The sequence below is a fragment of the Sardina pilchardus genome, chromosome 11 (genome assembly GCF_963854185.1).
Source record: "Sardina pilchardus chromosome 11, fSarPil1.1, whole genome shotgun sequence".
NCBI lineage: Eukaryota > Metazoa > Chordata > Actinopteri > Clupeiformes > Clupeidae > Sardina > Sardina pilchardus.
Genome location: NC_085004.1, coordinates 2,374,668 through 2,396,740, shown reverse-complemented (window position 1 = coordinate 2,396,740; position 22,073 = coordinate 2,374,668). Strand labels below are relative to the sequence as shown.

At 42.0% G+C, this 22,073-nt stretch overlaps 3 protein-coding genes across 4 annotated transcripts in view; 2 read left to right on the top strand and 1 right to left on the bottom strand.

Annotated features, from left to right (window-relative positions):
• Positions 1–137: 137 nt before the first annotated feature.
• LOC134095236 (NAD(P) transhydrogenase, mitochondrial-like) lies at positions 138–14,531 on the top strand. Of its 2 annotated transcripts, XM_062548674.1 has the most exons (22): positions 138–265; positions 919–1,086; positions 2,160–2,389; positions 2,707–2,924; positions 3,327–3,414; positions 4,287–4,375; positions 4,507–4,694; positions 4,825–4,958; positions 5,167–5,358; positions 6,073–6,226; positions 6,665–6,826; positions 6,977–7,087; positions 7,336–7,481; positions 7,878–8,073; positions 8,992–9,225; positions 10,056–10,216; positions 10,502–10,681; positions 10,922–11,081; positions 12,589–12,670; positions 13,228–13,346; positions 13,751–13,866; positions 14,093–14,531. In XM_062548674.1, the coding sequence occupies exons 2-22, from the start codon at positions 957–959 to the stop codon at positions 14,237–14,239; spliced, it is 3,237 nt and encodes a 1,078-aa protein (XP_062404658.1). In that variant the 5' UTR covers positions 138–265; positions 919–956; the 3' UTR covers positions 14,240–14,531. The 2 variants fall into 2 exon arrangements, with proteins under 2 accessions (XP_062404658.1, XP_062404657.1); XM_062548673.1 differs by lacking the exon at positions 138–265 and having other exon boundaries at positions 774–1,086.
• dtwd1 (DTW domain containing 1) lies at positions 13,078–16,696 on the bottom strand. The gene is made up of 4 exons (XM_062548675.1): positions 16,071–16,696; positions 15,696–15,839; positions 15,344–15,569; positions 13,078–14,947 (listed from the first exon to the last, which is right to left on the bottom strand). Exons 1-4 carry the CDS (start codon positions 16,332–16,334, stop codon positions 14,718–14,720), a joined length of 864 nt encoding a protein of 287 aa, XP_062404659.1. The 5' UTR covers positions 16,335–16,696; the 3' UTR covers positions 13,078–14,717.
• An 87-nt stretch (positions 16,697–16,783) lies between these two features.
• Positions 16,784–22,073, top strand: part of LOC134095696 (protein FAM227B-like) — a 28,237-nt gene continuing 22,947 nt past the window's right edge. The window contains exons 1-9 of the mRNA XM_062549362.1: positions 16,784–16,927; positions 17,142–17,391; positions 17,569–17,612; positions 17,698–17,730; positions 17,860–17,964; positions 18,514–18,612; positions 18,866–18,967; positions 19,100–19,226; positions 19,433–19,528. Of these exons, the coding sequence (XP_062405346.1) occupies positions 16,856–16,927; positions 17,142–17,391; positions 17,569–17,612; positions 17,698–17,730; positions 17,860–17,964; positions 18,514–18,612; positions 18,866–18,967; positions 19,100–19,226; positions 19,433–19,528 (928 nt within the window). The 5' untranslated portion in view covers positions 16,784–16,855. The remainder of the gene's footprint in view (positions 16,928–17,141; positions 17,392–17,568; positions 17,613–17,697; positions 17,731–17,859; positions 17,965–18,513; positions 18,613–18,865; positions 18,968–19,099; positions 19,227–19,432; positions 19,529–22,073) is intronic.

The following is a 22,073-nucleotide window of genomic DNA, read 5'->3' as shown; positions in this document are numbered from 1 at the left end:
ACAAACATCGAGCTTCACAATTTAGCCTGCCACATACCCTGTTTTTTCTCAATAAGACGTGTGAATGAAATAGGTCTGTAAAACTTTGCAGTTGCCCATTTTTTTTCAACTCGCCCGAATCACATGGTCCGCTATTTATAGTAGATTAGGCAGTGATATCGAAACTCCTCAGTGGTGCTGCGCTGAAGGTCAAAAACAAAATAATGTCAAAAGTTTCCTTTCCCCTGTAGAATAGAGAAAAAAACACAACAGAATCTCAGCAAAGGTCAGTGACGTGCAGTCTAATCTGGCTGTTTTCTTCTCTGTCAAATACTTTTTGGGCAATAGAGTGCGATTGTGCATATATTTTCATGACACCTTGACGGTATGCGATTTACTTCTGCTCCTCGTCTTTCCTTCCATGCATTCAACGGAAAATATTCCACACGTAGCAAATCAAGGCGACTTCAATGGTTAATCTGGCTATTTGTTAATATTGGAATGTCAATTTGTCTATATTTCATGATTATAAAATAGATGGATTAGATATAATTTTGTTTCTAAAGACAAACCCTGAAGACAACCTAAAAACAATCACCCTCAAAGAATTCTGCTTTTAGGAAACATTTTAGCTGACTTTGTGTGACTGGCAGTACCAGTATTATGAGTTCTGGATAAAGTCTTGGTGACCCACACTTTCACAGAGAGGAGTTTCTTGGCACTCTGTCCCACTCCGTCGTCACATTCCCAGTTCTCGCGAATCTGCAGCCATGTGTTTGCTTACTGATGTCCTGGGGAATGAAATGTCACTCTGCTGGGCCCAAAGCATGAGAGTGTGAGAGTGTGTCCGCTCTGGGTTCCTGGTGTTGGACTTTTCTGGGAGTAAAATGTGCCTTTCCATCTGAGGGCAAAGTAAATCTTCCATTCCTCTGCATTCAGGACATTTGGGTCGGGGCCACAGGACCACGGTGTGAGCCATGTCTTGCCTCCTACGCTGCGTCTCCTGCACTTCTGTGCCCTTGGTTTACCGAGCTGCACTGAAAAAGTCACCTGGGAAAAGGTACTTCCAGACCTGTGCTATTCTATGGAACCAACAGGCTCCCAAAGGTATGTGGCATAGTGTCATACAGCACATTTAATTTACTATTTTATACTACAATACTGTTTATTTACTGTTACACCATATTTTACTCCACCAGCTTTCTGGAGGATCCTTATGTTATACAACTGCAGGTCATTCAAGTTCAAGTTCATTTGAGGTCTTGTTTTTCCCTTTGTTATGTAGTGCCCCCACACACTACAGTCCACAGATAATGAGACATAATAACAGATGAACAGTACAGTGTTTGGAAGCAACTGTGAGAAGTATTAACTGTAATCCTTACCCAAATGCATCTGCCTACATTTAATTAATGTATGAGTGAATAAACTGTGGGAGAGGTCATGTAAAGGTGAAATGCTAACTTTGCTAGATTGTCACTGAGCCCTGTCTTTCAAACAAGTCTCACCAGTGTCAATGAGGTTGTTAATGCCTCGACAGAGAGCTCCCAGCGTGTGTTTTTTTCTGGTTTTGTGTTGTATGATCGGACATTTTTGTGAGCTGTGTGAAACGGCTCACTGAGCCTGTGCAGACCGGGCACAGCTGGGCAGGCAGCCAGTCGGCTGCTAATAATGTCTTGCTGTTGTTGGAGATCGGCAAGCCAAGTAAGGAGAGATATGTGAAACAAGACTCTCTGCAACGGACTCTACCGAAGGCTTGTGTATACGCTGCACGTGCCTAGCCTCATTTTTTTGTTTTTACTGTTTTGTTCCCAGTCTATATTATTTAAGGTGCTCATGATCCTATAGTTTTTTTCACCCACAGAAACAGAAAAACTGTTGGAGTAGGCCTACTGTATACAGTATGTTTTTGGAGCTGTAGGGGGCTCTCTTCACCAGCCCTGTTTGTCCGCTGCAATCCTAACCCCTAAGCTGCTGTGGGTGCCTCTCATTATGCCTCCTCGATCCTCGATGCTCGATCCTCGAGGGGCGTTCCCACTGATCTATAACTAACACTGGATAGACTATCCCATTGTTTCCCCCCCATCATTCTTTATGTAGATCAGTGAGGATCGAGGCATCGAGGAGCGAGGGAGGACGTATAAACGCTGCATGAAACGCACCCTATGTGTTCCCCTCAGGTGTGCGTTATAAAGATGTCATGGTGGGCGTGCCCAAGGAGATCTTCAAGACGGAGAAGAGGGTGGCCCTGTCTCCTGCCGGGGTGCAGGCCCTGGTCAAGCAGGGCTTCCAGGTCCAGGTGGAGAGCGGCGCCGGAGACGAGTCCAAGTTCTCCAATGATCAGTACACAGAGGCAGGGGCCAAAATAACCGACACCAAGGGCGCCTTCAACTCAGACCTGGTTCTGAAGGTGAGCAGAATTATACCTGAACCTTAGTAGCAACATTTTAATTATTATTATTACTTTATATAATTATATATTATAATATAATATAATAGAATCATTTTATATCATAATTATAATTATTATTAATGTTATTATGAAATTATTATGACATTTATTATGAAATGTTTCATAGCTCTCATGACGTGGATCACCACCCTAAAATGATGAAGGTCTTTTGAAGGGCACTTGTGTGGAAAAAAAAAACCTCTCAGGCATAACTTGAAAAGGTAATGCAGATGTAGGGAGCACAAATGTCTTATCAGATCTTTCTGGGAACACAGGTGCGAGCGCCGACCTTCAGCGAGGCTTTGGGCAAGCATGAGGCCGAGCTGCTGAAGCCCAAGTCCACCCTGGTGAGCTTCATCTACCCTGCCCAAAACCCCGAGCTCATGGACAAGCTGGCCAAGCAGCAGTGCACCGTGCTGGCCATGGACCAGGTCCCCCGAGTGACCATCGCCCAGGGTTACGACGCCCTGAGCTCCATGGCCAACATCGCAGGGTGAGCTTGCGTGAGCGGGCGGTCCGTGTCGATGCACGGTGCAGTGGGGGTGATGTGTAAAGATCTGTTCCGCAGCCTTCTGGAGGTTTTCCTGCTCTGCCTCTTTTATGGCTATAGGATTAATGTTCTGTCAGAACACGCACGAAAGAGAAATAGTAAAAAGTGCATATTTACAACTGGGACCGACTTTATTTATTGGAGCAAAGAGCAGAAAACATGTTTTCCATTAGAATGGCCTCTTATCTTCCACAGTGGTGACAATGGCTATAAATTTAAGATGTGCTGAGCTTAAAGCATATTATTCATGCTAAGTTATCAGGAAACACCTCCAGCATGGTTTAATGTGGGAATGATTCAAAGGCCACGTAGGTGCAATGACTTCTTCTTTCCCCTGGTGCTCAGGTACAAGGCCGTGGTCCTCGCTGCCAACCACTTTGGAAGATTCTTCACCGGCCAGATTACCGCAGCTGGGAAAGTGCCTCCAGCTAAGGTAGCCACTGACGGCTAGCTCAAACTGTCATAAAAAAATGCTCATATTCCACAGGCCAAGAAGTGCCCTACACGTAGTGATTCAGCTGTGGGAAACTGACAAAAAAATGCTGTAGTATTTGCATACATCCAAGAGCAAAATTATTCATACCTTTAGCAAATATTGATTTAATGTGAGCTTTCTCTTTACCGGTATTTTTGCTCTGAATCAAAATGACACTGCCACATGCCAAAAGGTTGTAAGACAATGTGGTGGAAATTTGAATCAGAGAAAGTCTCTAAATGATTCTAGACCGCAATTTTTTTTTCTGGGTTTTGAGGCAGGAACGATTATTTGCTGTCACTCGTCAGCCCAGTCCAGTCCAAGTCCAGTCCGTCAAAAATGTGAGCACAAGGCCAGAGTGATGGCAAATGATTGTTCCGGGCTCAACCTAGACTTACGGAGACATGGAGAGGCTTGGTATGTATGATAAGAATCAGTTTGAGGGCTGTCACTGCAAATAAAGATGTTTCCATTGATTATTTAAAATGGATATGGATATAATGGATATAAAATGGAATAATTTTGGACATACTGTAACATTTTTCTTTTTTCTTTTTTTTAAAAAGATGACGCTTCTTTTTTTGATTCCATGTTTCTCCCACATTGTCTTACAACCTTTTGGCATATGGCAGTGTCATTTTCAGTCTGAACAAACATATTGGTCAAGACAAAATCAACATTAAATCAATATGTGTCAGGGGTATGAATTATTTGGTTCCTAACTGTAATATTTATATGTGAGTATTTAAATAATGTGTTATCAGGATTTTAGTAATAAAACCAACCTTACGATATATCTTTAAAAATTATAATTTGTTTGATCCTCATAGGTGCTTGTTATTGGTGGTGGCGTAGCAGGCTTGGCTGCAGCAGGAGCAGCCAAATCAATGGGAGCCATTGTGAGAGGGTTTGACACAAGGTACAAAACACAATAAACCACCATGTAACTGCAATATGCCAGTGGTAAACCTTTAAGACTTTTAACTGTATGTACGGTCACATCATAGTCTGAGCAGGAAAAGTGACTGAAAAAGTGTTTTCTGTAACCAGACCAGCAGCACTGGAGCAGTTCAGGTCATTTGGGGCAGAAGCTTTGGAAGTGAATGTGAAAGAGTCAGGAGAGGGAGTTGGTGGTTATGCCAAGGAAATGTCTAAAGAGTTCATAGAGGCCGAGATGGCGTTGTTTGCCAAGCAGTGTAAAGAGGTGGACATAGTTATCACTACTGCTCTTATTCCAGGTAAAAATGAACATCCAACTACACTTCTTTTAAATTACAGTTTGACAAGTCTGTTGCATGTATCACCGACGTCATTTGCTAAACTAATCTTATCAGTTCAGTTTTTGATTGATCTCCGTGGTGCCTGCAGGAAAGAAGGCTCCCATCCTGATTAAGACGCCGATGGTGGAGTCCATGAAGGATGGGTCTGTAGTGGTGGATTTGGCCGCTGAAGCCGGAGGCAACATTGAGACGATTAAACCAGGAGACCTCTATGTTCACAAAGTGAGTGACACCGTTCCAACCAGGAGACCTCTACAGTATGTTGGTGTGGTGAACACACAGTGATATTAAAACAAATACGCACAGTGCCAAGGTTGTGCATCTCATTGATGCAAAAGAAGATGTGAGAACATTTATAGAGATAACAACCAAAAAAGCAATGGTCAATTTTTAAGGAAATGTTTATTTCAATTTTTTTTCTATACTCTAGGGGGTGACAAACATTGGATACACAGATCTCCCCAGCAGAATGTCCACACAAGCCAGCGCACTGTACTCCAACAACGTTCTAAAGCTACTGAAAGCTATTAGCCCTGATAAGGAGTACTTCCACTTTGAACCTGTGGACGAGTTTGATTACGGAACACTCGACCATGTCATCCGTGGCACCACGGTGATGAAGGTATCAATGCTACACTTGCGAGCCTGGCAGCTTTCACACATACCAGAAGTTTTAGTAGGACCCATTTCATAATTGAGAGTTCAATAGCTGTTAACTCCAACAGTTAAGAGATTACATTTGATCTGTATGGCGTCAGTGAGACAAAAACATTGAACACTGAGACGTTGAATACCAAGCCAAAAGTTTTGAATTTTAAAGGCCCACACAGCCGACTTGGCTCATAGTCGCAAGGTTTTCAGCAAGATTGACATCTCACGTGAGAAAAAGGATTGGGGCTTGGGATTTGCTGTGTTAGCCTTCTTTTCCAAGAATTTCCCCCCCGACACTTTGTTTATTGCATACTTGAAAGACAGAGGGGGAACAGACAGCCTCCAGGAGAAAGATCATCTTACCGTCTATTGAAAAAGCAATTCACACAATTTTCATCGGAATTCATGGCGCTGCTCAGAGCTGTTTCTCAACACGCTCCAAAGAAGTCTCCTATTTTGTTGACTTGGCTGTTGTCTCTATGGCTCTGTGAGCTATGAGTCACTATGGTTTTGGTCTTCTACTTGTGCCATTATTTAAACATGATAAACTCTAGTCATGTTCAAAGGAACAGATGCATGGTGATGAATAAGTTTGATGGATAAGTTTCTTCATTTATTTATCCATCTGCGTGTGTGTTCAACTATGTCCACTCTGCACTGACACGTCTGTTTCCTGTAACCCCAGCAAGGCAAGAACATTTTCCCATCGCCATTACCAAAGACTGTCCCTCCACCTCCCCCGGCTAAGCCGAAGTCTGTAGCAGAGTTGGAAAAGGAGAAGGCGTCAACGGTCACCCCCTTTAACCGCACCCTGACCTCTGCAGGCATCTACACAACAGGTGATGTGAGACAGGTCATTCCCATGATTCACTCTACCCGTAATTTCCCGACTATTATCCGCGGCTTATACATTGATTATGCTAAATTTCCTCAGCTATGAGGTTAATACAGGGGGCCAGTTAACATGGTGTTAATATGGTTTTGTTTCTTTTAACTTGGATAAAACACTGTCCTGCGGCTTATACACAATGCGGCTTATATGCAGGAAATTACTGTATACTGGAGGAGAAGGGAGAGGCCCAAATGCTTATGGCTAGTTGTGAATAATTGTTGTGGGTGAATGTAATCCCATTATATACTGCAGTATGTAGTGTTTTTCCAGATGTGGAGGTGCATCAAAAAGGCACTTGTTAGACAACCCCCTCCCCCACTGAGCAAAGCTGTGTGTGTATTTGATGTGTATTTTCAATGTATTGTGTTTTTTTGTCTTGTTGTAGGGGCGTCCACTGTCCTTGCTCTGGGGCTTGCCGCACCTAACGCTGCTTTCACCCAGATGGTTACCACTTTTGGACTGGCAGGAATTGTTGGCTATCACACTGTGTGGGGCGTCACCCCAGCCTTGCACTCACCTCTCATGTCTGTCACCAACGCCATCTCAGGTGAAATACCCCATAATCGAATGACCTGGCAACAGCAGCTACAACAAGACACTTGATAATGTATCCACTGTAGGTTTGGTTTATGCATTACCGATCTCTGCTGTTTTGGCTGTCTATGAACTGCACTACGACTGCTCTCCCCATCTCTAGGCCTGACTGCTGTGGGTGGCTTAGTGTTGATGGGTGGAGGTCTCACGCCATCATCTCTCCCTGAGAGTTTGGCATTGGCAGCTGCATTTGTGTCATCCATCAACATCGCAGGTTTGACCCTGATCCCATCTAAAAGACAGCTCAGTGTCTACTCCTACTCAGATGATCCAGTGTGTTTTACCATTGATGTATACCATAACGGTCAGATGTAGACTTCTGACAGTATGTAGACTGGAATGGTTAAAGGATGATGATTCCTCAAATGTTTGAATTGTAAGCTTTGCAAGTGTTAAGGGATGCATACTGCACATAGACAGTGCAAAGTATTGTGGCTTACAATTCTCTGTTGTTCCTCTCAGGTGGTTTCCTCATCACACAGAGAATGTTGGACATGTTTAAGCGGCCCACAGACCCCCCGGAGCATAACTACCTGTATTTAATCCCTGGAGGTCTCTTTGTGGGAGGATATGGAGCATCTGTAGCCAGTGGCTACCACATAGAACAGGTGTTGATGAGATCTACCAACATGCTTTGCTTCGTAAGGCGGGGATCACATTAGCCAGCGGCAAGCGGCTATATAATGGTTTATAATTCATCTTAGTAATTAGACAATCTTTGTTGTTACAGTATGTTTTTAGGCAAATCTGATTGGTCAAAATACCTGAACATTCTAAAACATTGATGAGCCGAGCGTTGCGCCCAGTTTGTTCAACGCTGCCGAACCTTAGAGAACAATAGGAAACCTTGCCGCTGGCTAATGTGATCCCCGCCTTACGAAGCAAAGCATGTTGGTAGACATGCATACATCATGCATTCTAGATCTCAACAGTCTTTCTAATGTCTGTAGATGTTTGTGTTCTGTGTGAAGCCCACCACTCACTCCCAGCCTGTGTGTTGACAGATGATGTACCTCGGCTCGGGCCTGTGCTGTGTTGGAGCCCTGGCCGGCCTGTCTGCCCAGCGCACCAGTCGCTTGGGCAACGCCCTGGGCATGATGGGGGTGGCCGGGGGCATCGCTGCCACCCTGGGTGCATGCAAGCCCTCCCCTGAGCTGCTGTCACAGATGTCTCTGGCCATGGCGAGCGGAGGCACCATAGGTATGTCGGCGCGCATACCACAGCATGGGCACATACCACAGCGGCTTGTGTGTCCTCATGTTGAAGTCGCGCCAAGTTGACATGATGATATCACATTAAGGGTACTGGAAAAAAAAGAGTGTACCAGAAATATTGCATGAGGGCTTCATTTACCATGAGACAGAGCAACAGAACGGCTTTAATCTGGAGAAAATATGCTGGATTCGAATCTGACTAACAATTAGTTTATCATAAACACATACAGAAAATATGTATTGCATGAAGAAAATTCTGTAGCTGTAACAAAAATGCTTTGAGGTCAACCACATCATCACACAAGCTTGTTTTATTTGGAGGAATTTCATGGCATTTACAGTGATGGCAACACCTGTTTACATTATGACAAACATGGAATGTTAATCATCCTGTCAGCATAATGTTTGTAGCTGTAATTTCGTCATGATGAATGATGATATATTCAGACCTCTGGCACTTGTTCAGCAAAAGTTCAGGGTGTGTTTGTTTATGTCTGGCGTTGTTTGTCTTTTTATAAGTCATCTTCTAATTTGATTTGCAGCATTTTAATTTCATACTAAGTGGCTGGCCTGATTCCCTATATGTGGGGTTTGATGTTAATGCCCAGAGGCTTATGAGAAACAGACGTTTCTTTTTCATCAAGTTTGTCAGACTGAATTGAATTATGCTCTAATCAGACATTGCATGTCACAGCTTTAGTGAAGATGGGTGCTGAAATGTTGACCAAATTTATGGTGCAAAGATCACAGATGATCTCCATTCAGAGTGTCAGCCTAAAGTTTGTATCTCATATCAATTGATTTAATCCATAGCAATATAAATGCTAATCCTTTTGTTACTTAGAGAATACTCCATATGCTTGTCTGAGTTATTACTTAATCCTTTGATTCTGTCTGCTGGCAGGGTTGACCATTGCCAAGAAAATTGAGATCAGTGATCTACCTCAGTTGGTGGCAGCCTTCCACAGCCTTGTAGGGTTGGCTGCAGTGCTCACCTGCGTTGCTGAGTACATGATTGAGTTTCCTCACCTCGATGCCCACCCTGCCGCCAATGTGGTGAAGACCGTTGCCTATCTTGGCACCTACATTGGTGGTGTCACCTTCAGTGGTTCCCTAGTTGCTTATGGAAAGCTTCAAGGTACACAGCATTGCTGAGGGAGGAGATTTCTCACTCACACAAAAAGTTGCCATTAGCTCCGTTGATCCACACAAATGTGTGCCGAGGGTGGATGTGGAAAATATTGTTGTCCTCATTGTCTCCTTTAAACAGTCGACAAGTAGGCCAAGCTTTATTTAATTCCAGCCTTGATTTGCCTTAAAGCTGGCATGTCTGGTATTTTCCCTTGGAAAAATGTGCTCTTGCAGGAGACGTGAAAAACTAGAGATTTCGAAAAGTTCAAAAAGTAAGGAAAAGATTAGGAGATTTTCAAAACTGGCATCAGGGAGGCCATTCCTCCTGTTTCCAAATCTATGCAGGGCAACAGGAAAACCACTGAAATGCTTCATCTGCCTTGGTGTATCATCTCATAAAGTTGTCTCTCAAAATATGATCAGGATGATTTGCCAGTTGAACCATTTGTTCCTGCTGTAAAATTGTCTTCTCCCATGCTCAGTGAAAACATCAAATTGTGGAGTCTAGCCACAGAAAGATAGACGACCCACCGAGGCTCTGGTTTACCACACATTAGCAGTAATAATCAGCACGCCCTGTGGCCCAGTGTTTGCCAAAACTTGTCATCTTTTATTGATAAAGATCTCCCTGATTTTCTGTGCTTGAAGAAGCTTCCCAGAGTTTCTTTTTTAGCATTGATTGTTGGGTTTGTTCAGTTGCCAAGAATGGCAGGCTAGCGTCGAGCCGCATTGTCGTACCTGTGTTAAAGTTTGAGGCTTGTTTTAGAGTGATTGTTTTGAGTGTCGAAGGAAACATTTCTGATTTAATCTCCAACGCTGTCTCTGTGTCTGTACTAGGCGTTCTTGACTCGTCACCCCTGATGCTCCCTGGCCGCCACATGCTGAACGCTAGCCTCATGGCTGCCTCGGTCGGCGGCATGGTGCCCTTCATGCTGACCGACAGCTACGCCACAGGCATGGGCTGCCTGATGGGGGTGTCCGGCCTCTCCACCGTCATGGTAAGCGTGGACTTGCATGGCAAGATGGTGATTCAGGAAAATTTTTTTTTATTTCTAAGCTATGTACTGTAGGTATTTACCCCAAAATAGTAAATGTATGCGAGTTATTATGCATCCTGTCTCTGGCCTATTCCTTATGTGTAGGAAATCTAACCCAGTGCTCATATGCTGAGAGGTTGAGCATTCATTTTACAGTATTGCTGAATTTGAGACAACTGAATGGTGAATGGTATGACAACACTGATATGATCCATTTTTGTGTGCCCTTCTCTATTCCATTTCTAGGGCGTCACACTGACTGCAGCCATCGGGGGCGCAGACATGCCTGTGGTCATCACGGTGCTGAACAGCTACTCTGGCTGGGCCCTGTGTGCCGAGGGCTTCTTGCTGGACAACAATCTCATGACCATTGTTGGCGCACTGATTGGCTCATCCGGTGCCATCCTGTCTTACATCATGTGTGTGGTGAGTATGGACAGATCATAGACAGTAAAAGAAAGGGACAGATGGCTGGTCTCTATTCACATATCCCCTGACCATATTGATGAAACTTGTGCAATTGCAAACACCTGCAAGTGTTTTCTCTTGGCTAATGGCTACAGTTTCCATCCTTGAAAGATAATCTCCTATTGACTCATAAACCACATCACTATTTCAGTGACTGAATACTGATTTGTACACTGAAACATGACATTCTCTTTGCAGGCCATGAACCGCTCCCTTCCTAATGTGATTTTGGGTGGCTATGGCACTTCATCCACTGCTGGTGGGAAACCCATGGAGATTGTAGGCACCCACACTGAAGTTAACTTGGACCAGTCCATTGAAATGATTAAGGAGGCTAACAGCATTATTATCACTCCTGGTAAGGTTGTGCAATAAACGTAATGAAGTAACTATGCCATCTGCAGGGATGCCACCAAGGATTCTTTTTTTTTTTTTTTTTTTTTACTGTTGCTGAGCAGGCTTCCTTTAGGTTTGACCCAAAAGATCAGCACAAGGTTAAACAGATTATATTCTCTGTAATTCAAAGTTTAGTTTAGTAGGCGATAGGTGAACCAGCTGCCATTAAAATACTAGGGGGAATATGAATGTGGCAAGATTCTATCCACCAGAGGGCAACAGTGTGCCATGTTGCTTTTCTCCCTGAGCCAAACCATTAAAAACATACACAATGCAAAGTTAAAGCAACAGTATGTAGTTTTGTAGCACTTTAAAGGTATGTTTTTTTTTCTATCATTCTCAAATGATCATGATCAATGATCAGCTTGATACTAGATGATATAGAAAGAAAATAAAGATATTTTATTTGTTTTTTGGCTAATCAACTCACTAATGAAAACAACTCCTTATTGCTGCTCTCGTGTTAAAGCATCATGCTTTTATTTTATCTATACATAAACTGGGACTTCTCAAGATCAGCTCTTTGTACAAGACAAATAGCCTAGATTTAGAGTTATTTGGATCAAGTTTGCTTTGCTGCTGAAGCTAACATACCATGTTGCATGCATTACTCCCCTCCCATGCATGAAATCCCACTGTGACCTTAGAATCCACTGTCCAGAGGACCCCAGGCCCACCATCAGGGCATCTGGGGAAGGTGACAGCGTCAGCTGAGAGTACTGGACACACGGCCCATGCCATGTTTGTTTTCCTCTCTCTTGTTCTCGGCAACATAATAAATCACAGAGCCGGGTCCCGTGGATTAGGTTACAGAGTTGTAAGAGTGTGGAAATGAAAAGAACAGACAATCCGACACATGTCTACTCCAGCGTAGCAAGTCCACGGTGAAACACAAGAAGTCAATTACAACAGCGTGGTGGAGGGAGAAGGCGGCTACAGTTGCCTTTAGGGGTCAGATGTTGGGAGGTTTGACTGTCCCAGAGGGATCTACTTAACTGCTAAATCTACTGGCCCTGCAGCACGGAATAAAGACCCCTCTGCCTTCTCCAGATATTTGAAAACAGAGGTCAGCCAGTGAGAAGGGGAAAGATGGTCTCTCGCACGCACACAGCCATGCCGGTAGAATTCCTCTGCATTAAGGCTCTGGGGTTAGAGGCCTCCGTGTCATGGAGAGCCCCCCGTGTTGAGGCAGAGCATGTGCTGTGGGAAGGGTACAGCCTAGCTGAAGTTGCCACACACCATTTCCTTCTCCTGCCTCTTTTCAAAGGGGACATGCCACTTGAAATTCCAGTTACTACACTTGTTGTCAATCTGTAGCATTACCAAAGTGTCATATGGTTAGAATATGACTGTCTGGTTGACTTTGGAGCTGAATGTTTGTCATTGTAACGTTTTTAGTTGTGTGACTGAGAGTCATCATATAGGAATACAGTGTTGAACCATAAATGTTCTTATTTTTGTTTTATAAGGTTGGGGTCTTTGTGCAGCCAAGGCCCAGTATCCCATTGCTGACATGGTGAAGATGCTCTGTGAGCAGGGCAAGTCAGTCAGGTAAGACAAAAGACTGCAATGTTTTTAGTTGTTGCTTAACTAAATGGATTGACCAAGAGGACTTGCCTGCCATCTGATTTCGAAGGATAAAAATTAAAGTGTAAGCACAACCCACTCTTTCCTGGAATTATGTAGGGGAAAGTTCCACAAAGTGTCCCAAAAGCCAATGAGAACTATCTTATTTATATTCAAAACAAGACAAAACATGTCTATGTCTCATATCGTAATGCGAAAAATGTCAAGATCACCCAAATAAAGGGGAAAAAGTAAAACAATTGCGGAGATGCTCCAGACAGTATTTACATATCAGACCAGAGAAGATAGACATCTTCCGGAAAGTTTAGGAAATGATCCTGTGGAGAAATGACGAGAGAACAATCAAGACAGAAAATCAGCCAATGAGAATGTGATTTCATTTTTTGTGTGTTTATTTTATTTACACGTCATCATTAACAGCTGAATAAAAAAAAAACTAAAACATCTAAATCCAGTGTTATACGTAGCTAATGAATGAACCTAACAAATTTTATTTATTTAGTTATTCTTTTCCTTGTCAGATTTGGAATCCACCCTGTGGCTGGCCGCATGCCTGGTCAGCTGAATGTCCTTCTGGCTGAGGCTGGAGTTCCTTATGATATTGTGCTGGAAATGGATGAGATCAACGACGACTTCCCAGGTGATAATCAGATGGGTCAACTGTAATTCCATGAGTGTCCTCTTTAAATTGTGGGAGGTTTAGGAGTATGGGGTAATTGAGCGGGACCAGCACACAGACCAATCATCCAGCTTCACAGGTGTCTCTCCATTGAATCAGACATAATAAATAGTGCCATCACAGTGGAATTAACGTTCATTACATAATGATGTTTAGACATGCAATGTTTGAGAGCAACAGTCTGTTTTCATAACTACCACCTTCTTAGCCTGCGCAACCCTTTCGGACAGATGGTTCTGTTTAGATTATATGGGGATGAATGAGAACCGCTAGTGCTAGTTTACCTCTTCATAGGTTTGTTTGCTTGCTTGCTTGCTTGTTTTGGTGGACGCTTTTATGTTTGAAGTATTTTTTTTTGTCCACAGAGACTGATTTGACTCTTGTCATCGGAGCCAACGACACTGTAAACTCTGCGGCCCAAGAGGACCCCAATTCCATAATTGCCGGAATGCCTGTGCTGGAGGTGTGGAAGTCAAAGCAGGTACAGTATAAACTCCCCTACAAAAGAAAACTACTATCTGAGTCGCATGATGCGATGACATGAGGTGGTCTCAGCCTCCTAGTGTACATGTATGTGGCCAGCCAATGGGATGTCAGTCAAGCCCCAGGGAGGCCTTGTGAGACCGCTCTGATTTATGAATCATGCTCTAACCATCATTCATCCAACAACCTTGCTGCCTGCCAAGAACTCTCTCATTTGTCATCAGGTGATTGTGATGAAGCGCACTCTTGGTGTGGGCTACGCTGCAGTGGACAACCCCATATTCTACAAACCCAACACATCTATGCTGCTGGGAGATGCCAAGAAGACATGTGATAGCTTACAGGGTAAAATTAGGGACGCTTTCTATTAGCTCCAGCATATACTGTAGCTCCAGTACTATTTGTATTTATTAATTGATCTTGTCCATATCCAGTTGAAGATGAATGTATGATTGTTGTTTTTCAATTCCATGGCATAGAGTTATTGTGCATTCAAAACCAGAGCTAATCATTAGTCTGATACAGTAAGTAAATCTAGCAAGAGTATAAGATGTGCAAAATAAGTAACATAAATGACAAATACAAATCAAAATTTAAAATCAATGCAAGTTTTACTGAGTTGCATGAGTTTTCTGATTTGTAAATAAAAGTATTTCACAATGACTTCTGTTAAATATTCTCTTTGTGTTTACCCATTATGCACAAGAAATGCCCAGTGTACAGATATAATGGTGTTCTGAAATGTCTCGGACTGTCCCCTTTACAGCTCATGCCAACTGTGCATTGCCATCTTTGAGATCATTATCAGGATGTGCATTGCAAGAGGACTGTCCAGCCGTTCAATGTTCATTATATTTTTCCAGCAGATACTTTTGCTTTGTTTATAATTTTATGGAGGTAAGAGTAAAAAAAGAGAAGGTTGTCATATTCACCACTGTACTCTTTCTGGAGGCACAGCGTATGATAGTCTTTAAGGAAGTAATAAATAGCCTCTATTGTAGCAAGATATGTATCTGGTGAACCTCGCTGATGACGCCAGAAACAAGTTTTCCTCGTCTTCAACTCAACCCGTAGCAGAGCTATATAAAAAAAAACAAGGCATATGTTGTTACGGTCAGTCTATGTACACTATACATATAAACACACACTATAATGAGATATATGCATCAATCTCATACGGTTAATTTATTTTATTAATTTATTAATTCATTCTTTATTTATTCTCGGAGGTTCATTGAAGGTAGTCCTCATTTTCAGTGAAGCCGTAACAATGAAACAACAAAAGGCATCAGATAATAATTTCGGTATAAAAGTTTAGGCCTACAAACAAAACAAACTAAAATAAACAATAAAACAACCTACTTAACATTATAGAGGAAGGGGGAAACAAAAATAAATACAAATGATACTAATACAATAATAAAAAAACAATTACTTAAATGTCAATGCTGATATTGGCACATGATAGTACTCACGTTCGAGTCGTTCATCTGTGATTATTCTGGTAGTCTGGTTCCATGTACTGTCGATGAAGATGACTCTTTCTAGAGGACAGGGCTGTGGATTTCCTTTGTCTTCTGGCTCTTCTGTGACCTTCTGTCTCTTCACTCTTGGTTCAGAGGAGTTTGCTCTTATGTCATTTAGATGTTCTGACATCTCTTCGAGGGTCACTGAATCAGGTCCAGGGAAAACCAAAACTGCCTGGTGGCCACAACAGGAATAATAAAAGGGAAAAATACTTAAGACATCTTATTTTAGGTTTGTTGCGTTTTCTCTTTATGAGTTGAGCATATTAAAGAGTGCACAGCGTGAGAGTGTGACACCCACCTTATGCGCGTCACCATCCAGCTCCGGTATGCAAGGGTACGTGTAAATGTTGACATCGTCGGGAGCGATGAGCCTGGCATGTACCGCAGTGCTCTTTCCATCAGTTTCATTGGGATGTTTGATTATGTCAATTCTGACCGGGAGCTGTAAGTGCATACAAACGAGCATAAAGAAACACAGAATACATCACAAGTCCTTCAACCTGCTTGTTTCCATAAACATTTTGGCCGCTGCATTTGGTTCAGACAGATGTGCCCGGAAAGATCACGAACAAGTTCATCGATCTGGATCAATTAGCCAGACAGTAATTTCAGTCTCTAACCTTTGTTTGGGAACAGCTGTGGAATTACGACTGATTCTGTATCTCGCACTAACCTTAATTAAGGGGATTTCCTGCTGGTTCACACCGACTAAAGTGAAACATGTGTAGCAGAAGAACATCCTTGAACCACCACATTTAGAACACTTTATCCTGCCGTGCGTTTGTGCTTTTTCGAGTACATCGTGAGATGCCAAATTCAGACCTTGGAGAGGCGATTCAGCTTGACTAGAGCAGTCTAAAGTTGAATTATCCGAACTTCTGTCGAGCAGTTCCTTTGAGTTTGGGACATCTTCTGTTAATGTGCTAGTGGCAGACATCTACGTGGTATAAGAGTCCAATTTCAACAAAGATATATCACAGTTTAAGTATACTTCAGTGACGGAACCACAGATGACAACAACGTCTAACGATACATTCGTAGCTGTATGTGGTTACAGTAGCGTTAGCTATAACCACCACTGATAAACATTGCAGATTTATGTAGCTAAATAACGTCAGCTATGCTCGCTTGTTGAGGTAAATAATGAGTACAAATTGTGCACATTCGAGAATGCATCTGATACACTGTAAGAAGTAAACGCGTCCAGTCCTTAACATATACTAAACGACTTATAAATCGATGTTTGCGATAGCTTTTCAATATCGTTGTACCATGCGTTGTATTTGCCAGTGCTTCACCTTGAACCGGAACTAAATCGCATTTTGAAGGAAGTAAAACAAACTCAGTTTACCTCGGTTCCTTAGCAACGCAATTGAACATGCTGACTGAGTCTGAGAGGTGTCCACACTTGGAAAGATTTGTAAACAACCGTGGATACATTCGACCCAAAGATACAAAATGTCAGAGAATTCAGATGACACAGAAGTCCCTATCGACTCATTCGAGGAATTCCTTAGACGTCAAAAACTGGTATGATATAAAATTGGCAATTAACTGCAGTAAGCTTGGTTACACTGTTACAGCCATTAATACATAAATGTGCAGAAATTATTATTAGCCTAGCAGCTATTATTTTGTCAAAAATGAATTTGCTTCTGAATTGAGTTCAAATTGAATGATGTAGTAGAAGTTATGTATAGATTTGGCGTCATGGTCAGTGCTTCTCTCTCTCTCTCTCTTTCAGGCAGAGTGGCCTGAGACTATTAGGAAAAATGTGCAGATGCCATTAGACTACGATTTCAATTCTGTAGAGGAAATAGAAGAGTATCTGAAAACCATAGTACCATTTCCAGTGGAAATATCTACTTCTATCTCAATGCTTGTAGATGAAGTATGGGGAAGAGTGAAGAAACATGATGCCATTTTATCAAAAACTATTAGTAAACCAGCAGGATGTCCAACCAGAGCCACACCCAAATCAAACAATCACCCTTGTAAGTGCACACTATTGAACACCAATGATGATGATGAGGATGATTATAATGATGATTATCAAATATCATAATTATTTTAATTATTATGTAGGCCTATTGCTGTTATAAGGTGAGGTCAAATCAGCAAATCAGAGGCATCAACTGCCAATCTCTTATTGCCCATCTATTTCTTTGCAGATCCAGACTTAGTTGCGAAAGCACGTAAGAAAATTAAGGAACAGGCAAGTGTGTCAAAATTGTAATCTTTAAAGCTGTAATATTATTGTCCTTCAAAAGAAAAACATCTGTGACATTTTGTCATTTCAGATTGAAACAGTTCCCCTGTGTCCAGATGTCATGGTACAGTATGTTCACTTTGTTCACTGTTAACATTCACCAGCCTGTTGACCTGCACAGTACATATTTATACATGACAATGTAACATTATTTGTAATGACACTGAGCGTTTGTTCAACCCTATTGCTATAGGATTTTGAATTCCCTGGATTTTCAAATTTAGAGCATACTGATATTCCCGGTCTTCCCAGTACTTCTCTTCATTTGGATCATATTTCAGATGCACAAGGCTTTAATGTGAGTACAAACTATTTCAACGCTATAAAGTGTTGTTGTCCCTCTTTCATTGCCTGTGTGCAGTGAGTGTTTTAACATAATTATTACTATGTCAGAAATGTTTTACATAACCCTTTTCCATTCTAGTTCTAATCGTGACAGGTATTTTTAGTCATTATTATTGGGAAGAAAATGTTATTTAGATGAGATCAGCGCATGGTTTACTCATTGGTGTCAGTACTGTATCTATTCATCTTGTTGAAAGCCAGATGTTGTCGGGGAAGATATTAAACAGACATGTCACGGAATGTCCTATTTCAAAAACACCTGAACTGTCATCCTTTTTTTCTGAGGCACTGGTTGCATGCAACCTTGTATGGCAACTTTTGTGATGTGTATGTAGGTGTTCACTGTATTGCGTGCTGTACTCCAACCTTTAACCACGAGGACAGCATGTATTTCACTAATATGTCATTTTTGCTGACATTATGTGTAGGTCAGCACTGGAAAAGCACGAATGTCCAGAGTGAGTTGAGCTTTATTGAAAGCTTTGATTTTTTTAAAATACAGCCAGGCTTCTTGAAAATCTGGAAACCATTCTTCCTCTCTGAGCATTCCATCATGGTCTTCAAGGATACATTTTGGTGGTTTTTCCTTCATCGTTTTAAGGTATGGTTAGACTAACAGATGGATGCTACATGACAATAAAAAAAATACATTGTACAATAGGCCTATCTCTTTGCAGTTTTTGTTTTTCAATTTTAACTTTAATTTGGTAACTTGTAGATCATTTGTTGTATAGTGTTTTAGAGCATTATATCAGTACATATAGGTTTATATTCGCAGCAACTGTTGATGACAAAGGTTTATAGACTGCAGTTTCTTGTTGATTTTGTGCCATTTGTGTTTTCTTCTTTAAAAGCCCAATTTAGAGGATGAAAGTGCATTATTTGACTGTATCGCTACTGGATTTGTCTCACTGCTGATGATGGTTCTCAATGATGTGAAAGACAAATTATTCAAGGTAATAGAGCATGAAGAGTAGTATCAGTATTTTACAATTGTCAATGTTTTATCGCTCAATTTGAATGGCATACATTGGGAAAGTGAATGTTATCTCGTGATGATACAATGTTGGATTTCCTGTGTGTTCCAGGTCTACGCTGACTGCTTAGCTCAGGCAATTCATGCTGCTTTCTGTGGGGCGTTTCCACAGTCGAAGGAGCATTTTCATGACGACTTCAAAACAGAGCTGGCTGAGGTGACCTCTCTGTGGGTATCAGGTAAATACGTATTCAAGTGTGAGAGTGCACTGTGAATTTACATCTCTAGCAACCCCTCACCCCTTCATGCAGTAGAACTGTGGTCAGGATATTTGTTATGAAGCAGAAAAAAAGAAAAAAGTCCACATGACGCCATTATCTCCATCAGTTTATCTTTATTTTATTGTTATCATTAAAAAAAGAACAACGAATGATATTCATTTCAGGTGTAAAACCCAAACTTTTGTCATGGAAGAACTGGAAACTTCAGAGTTCGACTCCAGCAAAGGATGCTGTCAAGACTAAAAAAGCCTCAGTTTGCGGTAAGTGTTTGCCCGAATCATGCTGTAACTAATGAATATGTACGCATTTTTCATCGTTAATCTTTTTGCATTATCACACTGCACTTTAAGAATTGAAAAGTAGTGGTGTGCTACATACGTGCTGTGGCTGTTGTTTTTAAAATAACATGTTCCAAGCATCATCATAATAATCAAGTCTGTGTTGCCAATATTTTAAGAAGAGATTGTTTGCACTGATACTACATTGTAAGTTTTGTGAGTTATGCTACTCTTCACAATTGTTGTTGCTTCACCCTTTATATAAGAAACAATCCCATGTTGGATCTATTTTGACATTCGGTAAAAAAAAACACCACCATCAAATAGCTAATGATGAAATGAATGTTTCTGTTTATGATAGATAATTTCCTTAGCACACTTTTAAGGACTCACTTTAGCCATTCATACTGAATGAGGTCAGACAACATTCAATTCGCAACAGACTATCGACACTCATAAGTCAGTCGATCATTTTGATAATAAGATAGAGAGTAAACATAAATCTATTAAATAGTTTACCTGATTAATTATTACATTCAGGTAATTCGTATTGATCCTTATTACACGTCGTCTCTTCATAATGCTGCAGAATGCTCCATTCACTTGAATGGGCCTTCCTAACATTTGGAGGTTTGATATTACAACAGTACAACAGACCACCGTCAACGGAAATAAGTTTTGTGATTCTCATTCACGTTTTTCATTTCACTTTTCAAATAGTCCGGTCACTTCTTGCAATGGAACTCTATTCAAAAGTGACAGCAGACGATTTAATTTATCGGTTGTGTTCTAAAGAATGTATGATTCAAGTTCAGCGTGTGTTGCACACTATTTTTTTCTCAGCAAAAGCCACAATGAAACGGTATCAAATTAAAGTAAAGAATCCTATCATATTTTTTTGTTTTTGGCAAGTACCGTAGTCGTGTAATACTGTAAGCGTGATAATGTATAGAACGCCGGTCACTATCGGGAAAATAAGTCCCTTCAGGACGAAGCAAGACCCCTTGGCTGGCGCGTCGGGGTCCTCTTTGTCCTGTCGGGACTTATTTTCACAATAATGACCGGCGGATACATTATCCTTTAGCTACTTGTGGTGAGATGTTTTGATAGTTGACCTCACCTGGCTGCAATGCATTCTGCATGGTGTGAAATAACCAGTGATCATTGCCTTTGTCACCGAATCAATTAAATGAATTTGAATGGTAAAACCGCTTTTCAGAGATGGGACAGCAATAGGAAAAGGAAAAGGAAGCTGAGAAATGGAGTGCAGTTGGATGGCAGGGAGGCTAAAGACGGGGCGGGTGGAGGAGTGAGCTGTGGGGAGTGGAGCTGGATGGGAGGGAGGCTGAATAAGGGGCGAGTGGAGGGGTGAGCTGTGGGGAGTGGAGCTGGATGGGAGGGAGGCTGAATAAGGGGCGGGTGGAGGGGTGAGCTGTGGGGAGTGGAGCTGGATGGGAGGGAGGCTGAATAAGGGGCGAGTGGAGGGGTGAGCTGTGGGGAGTGGAGCTGGATGGGAGGGAGGCTGAATAAGGGGCTAGTGGAGGAGTGAGCTGTGGGGAGTGGAGCTGGATGGGAGGGAGGCTGAATAAGGGGCGGGTGGAGGAGTGAGCTGTGGGGAGTGGAGCTGGATGCCTGTGGGGATGCTGCTGCTGTTGTGTGGTCAGGGCCAGAACGCGATCCTTCCAGAGCACTGTGACCCGTCGGGATACAGTCCAGATGTGTTTGCCGCGGTAATCTTCCTGACGTCTGGGATCAGGCCCTCATACCAATGTTCATTTGGGACGAGTTTGTGTTTTTGCTTCTATTGGGTTCAAGGATGCCAATTTTGTTTTTGGAGTAAAATGCTCAACTGCAGTTGTCAGCGCAAGTGCTATTGTGGTACGGAACAGCACAGAGGTGGTGAAATAAGCCATTACTGGGCAGTTTGTATGCTTCCTTTTCGCATAATGTGGTTTTACTGGTTGGAGGAAGAGGTTATCAAGTGATGGCAACCGAATGCTATTTGTTTACAGTGTTATTTTCATAGCCCACTTGATTGATTGGCGCCATTGTTACATGTTACACATCATTCAGCCCTTTGTTTTGTTGCACATGGCATGTGTTCACACATTTGTTCTTTGACATTTCAAATTGTACAGTTGTACACACTGGTCATTATAGGTGTATTGAGTAAAGATTGATTAATGTTTTTGACTACGCTAATTACCATTCCAGTATATTCCCACATTCCTCCATGTCAGAGCCTGCTATTATTGGATTGTATTGTCTTAGATTGTTTTGTTGTTAAGGACACACAGTTCTTACAGTGTTTCATTGTGAAATTCTTGAATTCCTAGTGTGATGCAACCTGATTTGTTTCAGTACATCAGCACCATCTGTTACCTTGAGCAGAGGGAAGCAGGTGCCAGGAGTTCTGTGTGCTCCACTCTTTGGTTCTAATTCTATATTTGTACAGGATTGTAGGGCTCCCTTGTGACTTCTGTGGAGGTGCTTGCTTTTACAGCATTTTGATAAATTGCCGAAGGCC